This window comes from Plecotus auritus (assembly GCF_963455305.1).
Source record: "Plecotus auritus genome assembly, chromosome: 10".
NCBI classification, from domain to species: domain Eukaryota; kingdom Metazoa; phylum Chordata; class Mammalia; order Chiroptera; family Vespertilionidae; genus Plecotus; species Plecotus auritus.
Genome location: NC_137785.1, coordinates 54,086,688 through 54,103,610, shown reverse-complemented (window position 1 = coordinate 54,103,610; position 16,923 = coordinate 54,086,688). Strand labels below are relative to the sequence as shown.

At 38.5% G+C, this 16,923-nt stretch overlaps 1 protein-coding gene across 6 annotated transcripts in view; it reads right to left on the bottom strand.

Annotated features, from left to right (window-relative positions):
• The window catches only part of CNOT1 (CCR4-NOT transcription complex subunit 1), a 76,857-nt gene that overhangs the window by 25,437 nt on the left and 34,497 nt on the right, over positions 1-16,923 (bottom strand). For 2 of the 6 annotated variants that reach the window (XM_080645711.1, XM_080645715.1), the window contains exons 17-30: positions 15,943-16,093; positions 14,529-14,730; positions 12,637-12,783; positions 11,223-11,347; positions 10,697-10,983; positions 9,755-9,833; positions 7,576-7,806; positions 6,673-6,813; positions 5,548-5,727; positions 3,011-3,127; positions 2,564-2,674; positions 2,191-2,268; positions 1,837-2,014; positions 594-724 (exon numbers count right to left, since the gene is read on the bottom strand). In XM_080645711.1, coding sequence (XP_080501837.1) covers positions 594-724; positions 1,837-2,014; positions 2,191-2,268; positions 2,564-2,674; positions 3,011-3,127; positions 5,548-5,727; positions 6,673-6,813; positions 7,576-7,806; positions 9,755-9,833; positions 10,697-10,983; positions 11,223-11,347; positions 12,637-12,783; positions 14,529-14,730; positions 15,943-16,093 — 2,158 coding nt within the window. The remainder of the gene's footprint in view (positions 1-593; positions 725-1,836; positions 2,015-2,190; positions 2,269-2,563; positions 2,675-3,010; positions 3,128-5,547; positions 5,728-6,672; positions 6,814-7,575; positions 7,807-9,754; positions 9,834-10,696; positions 10,984-11,222; positions 11,348-12,636; positions 12,784-14,528; positions 14,731-15,942; positions 16,094-16,923) is intronic. The other 4 variants (XM_080645713.1, XM_080645716.1, XM_080645712.1 and 1 more) reach the window with 3 other exon arrangements.

Genomic DNA, 16,923 nt, shown 5'->3' with positions numbered 1-16,923 from the left:
AACCAAGGTACATGCCCTTGACCGGAATCGAACCCGGGACCCTTCAGTCCGCAGGCCGACGCTCTAGCCACTGAGCCAAACCGGTTTCGGCTTGTTTTGTTTTAATAGCATCTATGTGCATTTAATTTCACAGGTACTTAGCAAAGAAGCTGTAGTCATTGCAAACATTCACAACTTCCTTCCATTTGAGATAGGCTAGATGACAAGTGAAAGAAAAATATCAAAGGCCAGATCTTCATTAGTACTCACTTTTCCATCAGTCTCTTTGTCAAAATAAAAACTCATACATTGGGTTGAGGGTCAAGGATGGTTACAAATTTTTACCACCCTAATAGGGCAGGGAGTGCCTCTCTGGTTTGTATAGGGAGCCAGCTGTATTGATTTTAATCATGGATTTGGATATGCTGAACCAATTTAAATGATAGTCACAATGACTAGAGTAGAAAACATCCCAGCTGTACTACACAGCAGTGCCCAATCCCCTGCGCTCTGCACAAAAATCTACACAACCTAGGAATCCAGGAAGAAGGGGAAAAGGGAAGGTAACCAGTGTCACAAAGTAGAAGTTTGGGGATGGGATGGTGTTTACTTACTGTTGGGTTTAGAGTAATATGTGGTGCCAGGCCTGCAAGGGAATAGACATTGATGTCATGATAGCTATACTGTGGCTGTGGTGGAACAGTGGCTGTACAGGTGGTACTAGTAGCTGGTGTTGTAGAAGTTGCTAAAAGTAAAGAGACAAAATAAGAGCTAATAAAAATAGCATGTTTCTTGACTTTACTATAAAATTAGCAGGGCATCAAGTAGCTTTTATTTCATTAAACTGGATTAGAGGAGGTGGTATAGGGGAATGACAAAGGCCACATCTTCCCTACCCTGAATTATCATAAAAATTCTGTCATTTTAAGAGATTTGAACCAAGTATGTAAAACTATGTCAATAGCAGTGCCCATAGCACAGAAATCAATTAAGAAGTTATGCAGCATTAACAGGCCTAAACCTTAGATTATTCCTTATTATAGATGTCTATTTTCAATGTAGGCTGCTCCTTGGTTTCACCTGGGAATTTTTAGCTACTGAGGGCTGAGAGAGAAAAAAAAAAAAAGCTGGTTTATTCTAACCACACCTCCCAATCATCTCTGCTGCCCCAGAACTTATAATCATCTTGGCCTTCATAAAATAATCCAATCCCCTTGGACGGTGGTTGGCAAACTCATTAGTCAATAGAGCGGCAAACCGCGGCTGGCGAGCCGAATGTGGCTCGTGAGCCACAGTTTGCCGAACACTGCCCTAGGAGGTCTGGTCATCCCCAGATTTGAGGAATAACACAGGCTGTCATGCCACTGAATTCTTTCTGAGACCTCACACAATATAAATAAATAACCGATTTAATTAAGAATGACATATGAATTACTCAGATATACTCTAATATGGCACGACAATGTCTAGCCAGCCGTGGGCAAACTACGGCCCGCGGGCCGGATCCGGCCCGTTCGGCTGTTCTATCCGGCCTGCGGAGCCGAAAGAGCGGAGGGTTCTCTTGCTCTCCCCTCCGCTCCTTTACTTTGAATTTATATTAGTTCACACAAACACTCCATCCATGCTTTTGTTCCAGCCCTCCAGTCCAGTTTAAGAACCCATTGTGGCCCTCGAGTCAAAAAGTTTGTCCAACCCTGGATCGCTAAAATTTCCTTAATCATTAGAATGCCCACCAAAAAGTATACTAAAGTTTCAGCAGCACATAACGTTCAACAATTATAGCTTGCTATATGCATGAAAATGTACCATTTAAGAGAACATTCTGGTAAGTAAAGGGCAGCTAACTATTGTACTTACTTGTGGTTGTGATGGGAGGAAGTTCTTCTGGCTGCTTGACATCTTTCTTTGGAGCAGAGAGCTGCTCATCTAAGTTCTTTAGGCGATCTTTATCCTTTAGGAGGTTTCCAGGTTTTAGCTCGTTGATGTCTAATGCAAGGTTCTTGCAGAGGACCTCAATCTCAAACTTCAAGTTTAACTGCATAATTCCAATATTCGATTAGAATTTTTAAAGTAAAATTTTAGCTTTATTCATAACATAAATGATTTACCGGATTGTTACAATGCCCTCCCCCCAATACTCTACCTCTCCTATAAATTTTAATAACGTGAAAACAGAGAATTTCCCAAAGGATAAAGAAGCAACAAATTTACCTTTAAGTCGTGTTCCTGATGTAGCTCAGCTAATACATTCATAATTGCCATTGTCCAGGGGTTGGGTGGCCTAAAAACCTAAAGAAAATCTATTATGTTAAACTGGACCCCATATCACTTCAATTTGTATTAGTGCTCCCACAAAATCCCTAGCCTTGTATATAAAATTTCAGAAAAATACCAAAACTCAAAGCCATCTATTAGATATCAGTCCTTTAATTTACTTAGCCTCTCACATTAGAAATACAACTTTATCCGAGGAATACTGATTGAACTAGAACTATTCATAAGAACTAAGGACATAATTTCTTGGCCTTGTGCTGAAATTAAGTCTTAGAATTTAGCCATTAATAAAATATTAAAATCTACTCACCACGCTACGAATGCTAGACTCTAAAACTTTGGCAACAAAGGGCACCACATACAGCAATTCTTGCTGTCCTTTAACATAAGCCTCTAGCAGCAAAGATTTTACATCCAAGTCCTAGGGAGGAAGAAATAGTATTTTTAAAAGCTAGCAATATACTTCAAAACTCTTCACAAAGTACACGAAGACATTTTGCCAAACTTATCCTCAAAAGAGAAATCAAAGTAATACCTGACTTTTGCTTTACCAAAAAAAGGAGTGACAATCATAACTTACTGGCTTTTGTGCATCCTGATAAATGATGTGGGGTCATGAGCATGCAATTAGGGATTCAAAACATGGACCAAACTCTTACAGGTACCCATTTCATAAAATAGCCCAATAAAGACTTTCAGACATAATACGCTATATGAACATTCTTAAATTTTATATAAACTTTTAGCTGGAACTCACAGTATGTAGGATGGGTTTATTTTTAGCTAGTGTGATCATTCCTAGCCAGTGTCCCAAGTTCTTCAGCAAAGAACGATCTGAAAAATTGGCTGCAGCTTTATCAGAGGTCAAGAGCACCTGGGGGGGGGGGGGGGGGGGAGAGGGCAGAAAAAAAGCAGGATTAAGAAAGATATGAAAATGGGCTTATGGGGGGAAAAAACAACTCAAATAAATGTTTGAGAATTCCATTATTCTATGTTAAAAACAAGCCATCAATCATGGACATGGACAACAGTATGGTGATTTTGGAGAGGGGGAGGGGGGTAATGAAGGAAGTGAAAGAGGGCATAGAGGGGATAAATGGTGATGGGGAAAAAAATAAAATAGCCCTGACTGGTTTGGCTCAGTGGATAGAGCGTCGGCCTGCGGACTCAAGGGTCCCGGGTTCGATTCCGGTCAAGGGCAAGTACCTTGGTTGCGGGCACATCCCCAGTAGGGAGTGTGCAGGAGGCAGCTGATTGATGTTTCTCTCTCATTGATGTTTATCTCTCATCGATGTTTCTAACTCTCCCTCTCCCTTCCTCTCTGTAAAAAAATCAATAAAATATATTTAAAAATAAAATAAAATAAAAAACCCATCATCAATTATGAAAACATGCCCCCAAAATAGATCTATTTCATACTATCTTAGCACTATTTGGTTGTTTTCAGCGACCTTTTTACCTTTTCATGCCTTTTACATTTTATTTTTAATAGGTAATATAACTACATCACACAAAATACAAGTATACACAAGGTTAAAAGTGTGATGTACGCTCCCACAGAAAAGTATTTTAAAACTCTGAAAATGTTAGGTAGCTTGAAGCAGAGACCCAACTACAATTCAAATGAAGACTCTTTAAAAAAAAAAAAAAAGTCGATCCACGCTTCTAAGTCCTTCAAGGTGACAGACATGGAGAAATGTAACCAATATCACAATCTCTATGCAAATTGTAGCATTTTCCAGATCGCTGTATATCTCTGGAAACAAGATAACTTTCTGAAATACAGTATAATATGGCATATACACTTCTTTGCAAATTTCTACAAAACTCAAATCCATTCCACTGATTTTCTAGTACTTTCTCTCATAAGGGGGACAGAACCATCACATAAATTAAAATTTATAATTTAAAATTCTGTTTGAAAGTATCTTGAGATTTTGCTTTCAAGTGTGTGGAAGTTTTCATATATCCCAACCATTCTTACTATCCTATATAATCCTATGTAATAAAAGGCTAATATGCAAATCGATGGAAGGGTGGAACCACTGGTCAGTATGACACACACTGACCACCAGGGGGCAGACGCTCAATGCAGGAGCTGCCCCTTGGTGGTCAGTGCGCTCCCACAGAGAGAGTGCCACAGGGAATGGGCCTAAGCTGTCAGTCGGACATCCCCCAAGGGTGATATTTTTAACATAGATGGATACCGGTGAATTTCATACACCGGCCCTCTAGTCAGATAATAAAGGCTAAATATAGTTATGTTCCTTAACTCCATCCAGCAACAGCAGAATGGCAATGTCAGCTGTGCAACAGAAAAGAGCCAGGAATTCTTTTGCACTACAGCGTAACCTAGAATGGGGAGAATTCCCATACACAGGTTTAAATATAGTGCCCACTCCTCAGATAATGTCCCAAGTTATTCAGCAAAGAATGATCATAGCTGCCCTGACTGGTTTGGCTCAGAGGATAGAGCGTCGGCCTGCAGACTGAAAGGTCCCAGGTTCGATTCTGGTCAAGGGCATGTACCTTGGTTGCGGGCACATCCCCAGTGGGAGGTGTGCAGGAGACAGCTGATCAATGTTTTTCTCTCATCAATGTTTCTAACTCTCGATCCCTCTCCCTTCCTCTCTGTAATAAGTCAATAAAATATATTACAAAAAAAAAAAGAATGATCATAGCTGTATGCTGGTTCATGCTGTGTACTCGAAAAGTTATTTCCCCTAAGAAATAAAATACTTGAATTTTATGGAACAAGCATTCACTCAGGAAGAGTTTGACCTTAAAATAAACTGCTGAGAATCCTAAACAGCAGATAGTACACAAACAGGTCTAGAGTTGAGAGATATCTGGCACTTAAGACATAAAGGAAAACATTCACTGCAACACTGTTTCTGTAATAGTGAAAGTTAATAACCTAAATATCCGTATACTCATACAATGAATTTCTATTAAGACTATTAAAAAACAAAACAAAGGGACTACAGTTAAGAGCATATTGCAAATATGGGGGGGGGGCCAGGGGAGCAAGTTAAAAACATTCAGAGGATAAAGAAAAAAACATGAATAATGAAAACAATTCAGAATAGTAGTTACTTTCAAAGTACACACAGTATAGTCTATAAGACTAAATTCTTCATGAAATTTAATTCTATATTTGAAACAAATGCTAGAGCAGTTTCACAGACATGTACAAAACACAGCAACACCCCCCCCTCCAAATTCTGCCTGTACAATCTATTCCCACAATCAAAACAGAAAAAGAACAGAAAAGAAGTACAAGAACTAACTTACTTTGATGTTTCTGTAGGTCTCAGTTAGAACCATCTTATTAAATTCAGGATTCTTCAGTGTGTCAAGGAAGTTTGAATACAGGCTGTGAAAGTTTGGCTCAATACTGACTCTCTTCATAACCAGGTATTGTGAAACCCAAGGCATGAATTCTTCCTTCACTGTTTCCTTTAGTTCTTCAACCTAGCCAACCAATGACACAGAAAATATATAATTAAAAGATGATAAAATACGATTATGTGTTTTGTTTCTGAGAATAGTACTAGAGCATATGGCTCCTTGCAAAATTATGTGCTAAATCAAATCACTATGCTACATCTCTCCCCCACATCAGACAGATGCCATGATATACAGTGTGTTCAATTCCATAAACTGTGGGTGATTAGTACAAACATCTATGGTAGCTTTCAACTTTAAAATTATAAAACATATAGTCCCTCACCCACATCTTACCCAACTCTCCATTTGACCAAGAGGATAAATTACTAATCTACAACCTGCCATTAGAAGACCTAACACCAGAACTATGTTTTCCTGTATTTCCATCTTCAGGAATCATCTGTAAAATTTGATACTTCTTTTCCAAAAAGGATAGTAAAAACTTTAGTTCCTCCCCGTCCCCCAACCCCAACTCAATTATGGTGGGATTTTAAAAGATAGTACTTGCATATATCGCAAACCCATTTGTTTAGTCTAATCCTACTGGCCAAAAGAGGCATTTCTAAGTATTGTCTTAGCATATAATCTTGTAAGGGAAGCATCATTCCTTGTGCTTTTCACAAGGGCTACCTGTTATTAGACTCCTAATAAATGCTCTGAATGGTCTCTGGGAGAAACAGGAGTTGTGACTAGAAGTACAAAAAACCTTCCACCATCATGAGATCATGAAGTTTATTTTAAAATGCCTGTAACTTACTGCAAAACAATACATTTAAAGCTAATTCTATTCAACATCTACAAAACCACACATTAGTTATATATCCACCTCCCCTTTGTTTTGATTCTATTACCTCTACTTTTAAAGTTAAGTGAATATTAGAAAGAATGCAGAATGTAAACCCCCAAACCATTAGGGATACCAATAGAGAGCATCTGTAAGTGATATGTAAACTATTACATCATGCTCACCTTTTGTGTCATATTCGACTGTGAGAGATTGTTGAAGATAAAAGCAATTTTCTCTTGGATATTTTCGGGGGGCTCTACAATTCTTTCAGTTTGATCTGTGGCCACAAGCAACGTATCGATATTTGTAGTATTAATAGAAGGCTAAAGAAATAAAGTATATAAACAGATTAAAATGCTTAGTTGACATATCCAGGCAAAAATATACACAAATTCCTTTAGTATAAAAAGTACACATGGGCCCTAGCCAGTTTGGCTCAGAGGATAGAGCATCGGCCTGTGGACTCAGGGGTCCCGGGTTCGATTCCGGTCAAGGGCACATGCCCGGGTTATGGGCTTGGTCCCCAGTAGGAGGTGTGTGGGAGGCAGCCAATCAATAATTCCCTCTCATAATTGATGTTTCTCTCTCTCTCTTCCTCTCTGAAATCAATAAAAATATATATTTTTTAAAAGTACACATGGGCCGAAACCGGTTTGGCTCAGTGGATAGAGCGTCGGCCTGCGGACTGAAAGGTCCCAGGTTCGATTCCGGTCAAGGGCATGTACCTTGGTTGCGGGCACATCCCCAGTGGGAGGTGTGCAGGAGGCGGCTGATCAATGTTTCTCTCTCATCGATGTTTCTAGCTCTCTATCCCTCTCCCTTCCTCTCTGTGAAATATCAATAAAATATATTTTTAAAAAAAAAGTACACATGGTATATGACTGTGCACTGAAGTTGGCAAGAATATATATTAATTTATTCATAGTGGCTGCCTCTGGGAAATCTGGGGGGAGATACAAAGGGAGAAATGCTGGTCTTTTCAACTTTTTTAGTAGGCATGTGTTTATATAATATTAAAATACATGCTCACTAATGCATATATTACAACATAAATCTTGGAAGAGAAAAAAGGTAGACCTACTTACTGGCACATCTTTCTTAAAGCTGACTCCGGTAGGCCTGGTGACTGTAACCGTTTTTGCAACAGTGGTGGTTGTTGAGGTCGTTACCATAGTGCTAACCTGCCCAGCAAGAGGTGCTTTTGTGGGAACCTGGGCCTGAGCCTGGGCCTGAGCCAGTGCAATACTTCCAGGGGTTGTGATAGAGCCCTGCATTTTCACAGGAGGATCTCTAGATTGCTGTCCATACTCGATATACTATAGGGGTAGGGAGAGGAAAACACATTTTAAAGGAGTTCTTAAAAATTTTTTTAAATTACACTCCCCTTATTTCTGAGAGGCTAGAAGTCATTAGAGTATTCTTTTGATTCATCTACCCCCCCTTACTCCTTGAACCATATTCTCAAATATATAATATTTATGTGTATATACCAGACTCTGTGGGTAAAATATTAGTATTTATGAAATTAGCCTAGCAAAATAATTTTCAAAAAAGCAACCATAGGCACCTGCATATAAATTTCTTTAAATCCCTTTAACATTTACTTAAATTTATATAATAGACTGATGTTATTGGATGATGAGAAACCTAAGGCCTAAAATACACACTGCACTGTGAGTTACCATTCTGTAAAGCTATAACTACAAAACAAAAACACACTGCATACTGCCAAGCCGACTAGGAGTTAAGCAATGATACTGGATGGACATCCCAGGACTGGTTTGGTGGTTCCCTGCTCCCCTTCAGTTAGAGGACTGACGTAGGGTTCTTGATACTATTTCCAACAATCTATTTCTGGCAAAACAAAAACTACTATCTACATATTTGAAAAGTACAGAAATACGAACAATGACCTCTCTCTCTCCCTCCTCTGGCTCTCTTGCTACAGTGGGTACCAGAAACCACTGTTCTGTGTGATCACTTCTATGCTACCTCTCTTGAGCTCCAGTCTTCCAAGATCCATATTCCTGGCTCTTAATCCCAAACACATTTGACTGTGGTAATCCTCTGACCTCACATCCTTGCTTTTCAAAACTCTGCTGTCCTATACATTTTTCAGTACTATAGTTTTGGCATTTCCCCCAATCTCCTGTGAATAAATACACTCCTGCCTCCCTCTCTCCGTGAATCTCTTAGGTTAAGCCATCACAATAATCCTGCCCTCCTACAAACAAACCCATGGGGATGAGTTTGGCAGATGGGACTAGACTACTGGATTAAATTATAATCCTTCCTATATAATAAAAGCTTAATATGCAAATCAACTGAATGGCGGAACACAGTCGCTATGACGCACACTGACCACCAGGGGACAGATGCTCAATGCAGGAGCTGCCCCCAGCCTGCAGGGCCCCAGGCCAGCCAAGGTGGGTGCCAGCGGGGGCCTCCCAATCGCCCCGCCGGTCGCCCCACAGATGGGCCCTGATTGCCAGTCAGGCCTAGGGATCCTACCCATGCACGAATTTCATGCATCAGGCCTCTAGTATAGAAATAATAGTACATTCAAATTCTGATCTTTCTGATTCCTTAAAATATAATCTTATAAAGTAATTTACCTGCTTTGTGTAAAATAAACATTAATCAACTTTCTTGTGCTCTATGAGCTGACTGTGACGAAAGACAAGACAAAGGTATGAATATGAATGTTTACCAGTAAGCCTAAAATCAGTCACTAAAACAAGAAGAGCCACGTAAGGTGGCTTAAAATGTATATTCTCTAGGTCCTTTTCCTCAGGTACTGCCTCCTTTTTAAGTACCTCAAAGGAATCAAAGCAGGCGGTAAGAAGGCTATATTTTGAAGAAATACTGGTCTAAGTCCTATATGAAACAGCTTTGAATCATACTTAAATCAGATAAACAACTTTTCATATTTTTATCCAAGATCCCAATTCCAAATCCTTTTTAAAACCCAACGAAGTTTCTCTTAGTAATATAGTAAAAGTTGTCTATTCTTCAATAGAATTATCAGGCTAAAAGACTAGTAAAAGCCTTTTATTAAATCAAGCAAAACCACTGCTTAGAAAAGATCAAGAATGCAATTTTTCCACAATCTAAGCTGCAAAATAAGCAACAAATAATATGTGTACCTATATTAATTATGCAAATCATTAAGAAATCTTAATACCATTTCTAACATCCAAAATCAAATTAAAATATACAAACCCTCCAACTACTAGAAAGGTTTCAGGTATGGAAGATGCTTACCTCCTGTAAATGATGTGGAAATTGCATAAAGTGACTGATAGAAGCCAAGTGCTGACAATACTGGGGATAGTCCTTCAATCTGCCAACAAAAACATTTATTCACTATTTCATTTAAGTACAGAGGCAGCACAATTGACAAAAATTTTCTTCCCAATGCTAATCTAGGCCATTTCTCTCATTCTGCCTGTGAACTACCTTACTTGAAGAGAATGCCACAGGGAAGAATACAGAAGTGAAGGGGGGAAGTATTTATAAACTTCACCTCCTTTTATATCAGAAAATATGTGTTTTAAAATGTCATATTTTACTTAAAATTGATTACAATAAGCCACTAAAACTGCTATCTGGAAACAACCTCAAATGTTCATCAACAGGTGAACAGAAAACAATTTGTAGTTGATCCATACAACAGGATAGTAGTCAGCAACAAATAAACCCTACTGAACCATGCAGTAAAATGGATGAATTTCAAAAGTACCATGCTAAGTGCAAGAAGTCAGGCCCATACACATTGTGTTTGGGTCAATTCAAATAACAATCTGAAAAAAACTAGACCAAATCAAATCAGTGGACTTCAATGGGGAAACAAGAGAACTTTCTTGGGGATGATGGATACATTCAGTATCTTGATTGTGATGTTACACAACTGCAAAAAATTTGTCAAAATTCAAAGAACTGTGCACCTAAAATGGTGACTTTCACTGTGCAAAAGTATACCTCAATAAACAAACTCCCCCTGTGATTTCATTTTATACTGTTCTTACCACTTATTTGATAGGTGTAATTAATTGTTTTCACTTCTTCCTCATCTACTTCACAGTCATTAAGATTAGTTAACACATGTGTAATAATGGGACTTGGCAAGAATCAGTTGATAAATGATAGTTATTATTTCTCCTTATATTTAAAAAAGTAAGTTTCAAAGGAAACCTATCCACTTACCTATTTTTAAATCTATCTAGTGCAGCAATCCCAAAATAATACATTTTGGATCCAAAAGGCTTGCGTAAGGCTTCAAGAACATATCGCAGGGCCAGGCCTAGTGCCATGTAAGTGACCAGTCCTTTTTCAATTATCCCACCAAACAGGCAGGCTGTTATATGTAACTCTTTATCAGGGTACTGGGGGAAAAAACGGTATTCTTCAAACAAGTTCCTTAGCATACAATTAAATACTTCTCGTTCCCTCTTTATGGTAGAGTCTTTAAACCTCTGTAGCATTTCTAATACCTAGAAAAGGCAAGACAAAACAATACACACAAAGGAAACTATTATTAAGAGCCTCCCTAAAATGCCCTTAATAGATTAAGCAGAATTATTTCACAATAAACTGAGCTTAAGATAAATGCTAAGATTTTAAACGATGCACAGACATATCAACATACTTTGGGCTGGATTTCTAAAAGCTCTGCAAGGGGCATTTAAGATTTACCTAGACCATAAAGATTTTCATCATCCTAGACACTCACCTCATCAACAGACATGGTTGGATGTGGTGGGTGATTATATATTCTCTGGAAATAGCTGTTTGCTTCATCATCTATCTCTTTACTAAAGTGCTGATTTGCCTCTGGCCACACCTGAGACAAGTCCGCTGTTAGAAACAGAAAAGCAACTAGTGGGCATTTAGGCTCTTACTTCACTCCCCCATAACACACATATAGAGCCAGAGAGACCAATATAGTTTTAATTTTAAGGGGAAAAATAAACTGAAGAAAGTATTAAGTGGTCAAGTTTTAATATTCAGCTGCTCTAGGTACACATAAGGATTTTAACAAAACTGCCTTACAACTATGGTTCTATCTTAATATTTTCTTCATCCGGACTTTAATTATACGATGAAGGACCACTAAGTTCAAATTCACAATGAATTTGCCCTTAATACAACCTCACTCGAGGTTAACAAGTCTTAACTCCTTCATAATAAAAATCATATTTAACATATTAAGTATCACCAATGCATGTGCATGACATACTGATATAAACACAAAGCATGCTACAAAACATTAACATTCAGACAAGCCTTTCACACTAATACTGTCAAATTCTGCCTAGTGAATACTTAGTCCCAACCACAAAAAGGATATTTACAAAGAGGACTTCTCTGACTTTGGGATAACTAAGGAGGCGAAACTTCAAAAAGTGTTTTTTTTTACATCATGTATATTATATGGCAATATTTATTTTATTAAATATAATTAAGGTTATATACATGACATAAAGTGATAACCTTAAAATAAATTATTTTATAAACTGCCAAGCTAAAATAGAAATATTAAACCCTCCCGGCTGCTCTTGATTAGTTAAAAAACACCACCACCTTGCCCGGCCAGTGTGACTCAGTGGTTGAGCATCAACCCATGAATCAGGAGGTCATGGTTCAATTTCTGGTCAGGGCACATGCCTGGGTGGCAGGCTCAATCCCTAGTAGGGTTCTGCAGGAGGCAGCCAATCAATCTCTTTCATCCTTGATGTTTCTCTTTCTATCTCCCTCTCCCTTCGTCTCTGTGAAAGTAATAAAACAACCAACCAAAAAAAAAAAACAACACCAAAAAAACTTAGGGTAAGTATATTAGTCAAATCTAAGTATAAGATTTTACTTTTCTCTTTATTATTCGTCATACTTTAAGGATAATACCCCTAAGGATGCTAACCGTCACTTTGTTCTGACAATCCAGATCAAAGGTAGAGTGATACATCAAATTTTCATTTTAGTAATTCAAATTTGGGAATTGATCCTACTGATCTAAAAAGTACATCAACATATGGCTCTAAATATCTTAAGTCAATGTTTTTGTCCATAGAACTACAGACAACAAATTGGACATAAAAGTTTATGTTCTTCAGTCACACTTCACAATCACAGACAACACTACCACTTACAAGGTTTCATCTTACTCTGCTGGAATGTAGGCTGGTTCAGTCCAGAGGTGCCCAATTTCCTCTGTACAAAAGGATCGTTATTCACTGCAGGGAGTCCAAGCGCCCCAGTTCCTATACCAGTCAGGCTGCCTGTGCCAAGACCACCTACTAGAAAGAACGAAGCAGCCAGAAGTCTTATCATTACTCATGTTCTTGACTTTAATTATATCCAAGATATAAGTTCTTATTTAAAAAGGTCTTTGTTAATTATCTTACAATGTCTATTTAATTTTATAGCAAATCCAAACTAGTAAAAGTAGACAAAAACAAACTGCCAAAATTTAGTTAGCATTTAGAATTATTCATTTCTTTATATTCTCGGTAACATTAAAATGCAAAATTTTAACTATATGTTCTCATATGTGATAAGAAGGTAGCCAAAATAAGAACTGACTTGCTTTTCCTCAATGATTACAACTGAAGAATTTCATGCTACTAAGTTAGCATGAGTCAGGACTTCTTTATTTCTCACAACTCTAGCAAACAAAATTATTCTAATAACTAGAACTTTGCTAAGGCCTTATGAGAGTAAATTTGCTTTAAATGAAAGAACAATCAGGGCTAGAACCATATAGCAGCAGTGTTAACTAGGTTAGAGTCATTACATTTCAGTCCTTAGGTTTTAATAATACCCTAAACTTATAGTCTGAAAGATAAAAGGTGAAGACAGCTGAGAAGAAACAAGTGGGTCTAAGAAGGGGGAAAAAAATGTAACCTTTACTTCAATATAAAGTTAAAAGCCAAAGAATTTTAAAAGCTTGAAAAAGTTGTAGAATCTTATAATAATAAAAGCGTAATATGCTAATTAGGCCGGAAGTCCTTCTGCATGACCTTCCAGAGGAAGCCTGGGTCCCGGGTGCCAGAGGGAAGCTGGTGCCGGCAGCTGGGGGAAGGAAGGCCTACTCTTGCACTAATTTCATGTATCAGGCCTCTAGTTTACTATAATTTTCAAGGTAGGTTAAGTAAAAGAAAACAGAACATATACCTGAATCTGATGTGTGAAATATTTTCTACCTTAAGCCAACCTTGAGTAATTCATAAAGCTGTGAGTTCTTGATCGAAGCCTAAGTCCTTTAAAATGTGTGATTAACACATTTGTCACTGTTTATACTATCATTTGGTAATACAGAATTTTCACTGAATTCAACTAACTTTACAACTGAAACATATTAATTGCAATTTAAATGAATTAGTATTATAATAGTACTAGAGGCCTGGTGCACGAAATTCGTGAATGGGGGTGGGGGGTGTCCCTCAGCTCAGCCTGCACCCTCTCCAATCTGGGTCCCCTTCACAGGATGTCCCACAGGGATCGGGCCTAAACCAGCAGTCAGACATCCCTCTTACACTGGCTCCTAACCACTCGCCTGCCTGCCTGCCTGATTGCCCCTAACCACTCTGCCTGCCAGCCTCCTTAACCGCTCCCCTGGCTGCCTAATTGCAGCCTAACTGCTCCCCTGCGGGCATGATTGTCCCCAACTGCCATCCCCTGCTGGCCCAATCACCCCCCAACTGCCTTCCACTGAGGGACTGAGGGGACTGGGGGACTGAGGCTGGATGAGGCGGGGCTGAGGGGACTGTGTGCCGCCATCTTGTGAGGGCGTGACAGTCCATTCGCATATTCCCTCTTTGTTGGCTGTGGGCACCATCATCTTGTGAGGGCCTGATGGTCAACTAGCATATTCCCTCTTTATTAGATAGGCTGTTTTTCTCTTCCCAACTAGGGGTGTTGAAGCCAACTTTTATAATTTAATTAAAGCAGTTTTCCTTATCACAAGTCACTCCAAACCCCTACCACAAACTAAGGCACAGTGAATATTATAGATACCTTGCATTCTAACCCACCCCCTTACCTGGAAGCTGTGATGAAAGTCCTCCAATACCACTGAATGCAGTTGTTTGATTTGGAGTAGAAAGGGGTGGAAATGCTTTTGCTGGTGACTGAGGGGTACTGAATGCAGAACCCAAATTTGGAGGAAAACCCTGCATACTCTGAGTGTGAGGGGCAGCTGAACCACCTATACTAAGAGATGCCATTCCAGCAAGAGGGTCAATCTAAAGAAAAACATTATAAAAATATATTAATGATAAATATATGACACAAGTAAAGCAATCTTTAGCAACAGCTCTTTGTATGCTTAATAAGTAAACCACAAAACTTCCCACACAATTGTGATGATACTTGAATCCCAAAATCAAGTCAAGTATGCCCGTCTTTTTTCTTACTATTACAGATGGAATGCATTAAAAGAGTAAGCCCCTGCCAAAATACCAAAGCCATAATAGGAGGGCTACAAAACTTCAGAAACCTTTAAGATGAACTGCCCTGTAGTTGTAATACTAAGTAAGCATTTAGTAGTGACACAGGACAGTTATTACATTAGGTCCTTACAATTTCCAATAAGCCCCTTTAAAACAAAAAGAATTTCTCTAACATATTTAACTTGCAACACAATAAAAGCATTAGAAAGCAGAAATCATCAAGTCAAAACAAGCAAATCTAGTCAAAATTTGAAAATCTTGGGGGTTGGAAACGATTAGCTCTAGTTTAATTTTAAAACACAAACAAAACAAAAACAAGGTATACTATTCACCAATATTTTAAAAAATATTTTATAGCTGCACTTCCAAGCTTCTTAGTTTGTGGCATTATTTCAGATCTTCATGACTACAGAAAATGATACACCAAATGCCTTTCAGAAAATGGCCACTGAAGAATCACTAAATGTTCTTCCTTTTCTTAAACCCCAATCTGCCATTCAATGCAGCTGAAAATAGAAGCGGAATGTGTTGCTCCCAGAGAGAAGGGGGTGGTTGGTGTCAGGGAGTAACTTAAATGTACCTTGTTTTTAAAAGAGCAGTTCAGTTGAGAGCTGAAGAGCCCCAGTTATAACAAGTCCTTATGCTCTAGCACTGTTGCTTGGCCCGAGAAGCTACAAACAAGACACATCAGGTTCAAAGGCAGTGCTTATTTCTCAAGTCTAAGTTATTCTTATTTTAAAAAGAAGCCCTTATCATTTACCTACATAAGTTATTTTGTATCTTTCCTCTCAGAGTCACGTCCTATTTCATGATCAAAATATATTCCAGAATATAATGCCTATTTCTGGACCTCCTTTAAAATGTAGTGTATGCTAGACATGCAGTTATCTAAAATGTGATAAATTCAAATTTTCCTTTGAGTAGATTGTTAATGATGATGTAGAAGTTTATTCTATTCCAAGCCTACAAATAAATGCGGATATACCAATTGTAGAATTCCTTTACCTGAACAGGAGAAATGGCATCTAAGCTGCTAGCACTGGGAGGGCGTCCTTTTGGCATAACTCCAGGTGGCGGTTGTCTGGCCTTATTCATGACATTGCTGCAATTGGCTACCATGGTGAGGATGGTTTCTGATAATTCCTGAGAAACACTCCTAAAGAGAAAAGAAAGTGAAAAAGATCACTTGTTATTCCCCAGAACACCTAAATGACCAGATCTGATTCTCTAATGAAAAAAATTTCCTAGAACACGTGGTTAAATTTCCACTACATCTTGTCTTTCCACCTGTCATTAATCACTAGGATTTTCTAACAATTGGCTTTCTCTGAAACTAAACCTTGTACACAGAGTACAACCAATATATGTTAAAATATTCCAACAGTCCATATTCTCAACCACTTTGTCAAAAATTATGCACATACCTGGAAATATCAAAGCAAATGATTTTTATACAAGTTTCTCATAGTCAAAAGATAAGACATTTATTTAAGTACAGCAGCTAAAAATACCATACACATAATTGGTAACTACATTTGGCAAGCACATAAAAAAATTGACCAACTCCTAAAATATCAAGTTCCAGGAAAAATGTTTAACAGAAAAACCCACCTTCCTGTCTTAGGACGTTATTGCCTCATTAAACTGTGGAACACTTTGCAATCATAAACTCTATACAAACTTGATACTGTCTTAGATCTTTCCTCCTAAATTCAGAATCTTACTTCTGGCTTAGGAAGTAAAACTAGCCCTAGCCCAGCGGTCACCAATCTTTCAGACCTCACGGACCACCAGTTGGTGACCACTGCCCTAGCCAGTTTGGGTCAATGCATAGAGCCTGCGGACAGAGGGTCCCAGGTTGATTCCGGTCAAGGGCACATGCCTAGGTTGTGGGCTTGATCCCCAGTAGGGGGTATGTAGGAGGCAGCCGGTCAATGATTCTTTCATCACTGATGTTTGTATCTCTCTCCCCCCTCTCCCTTCCTC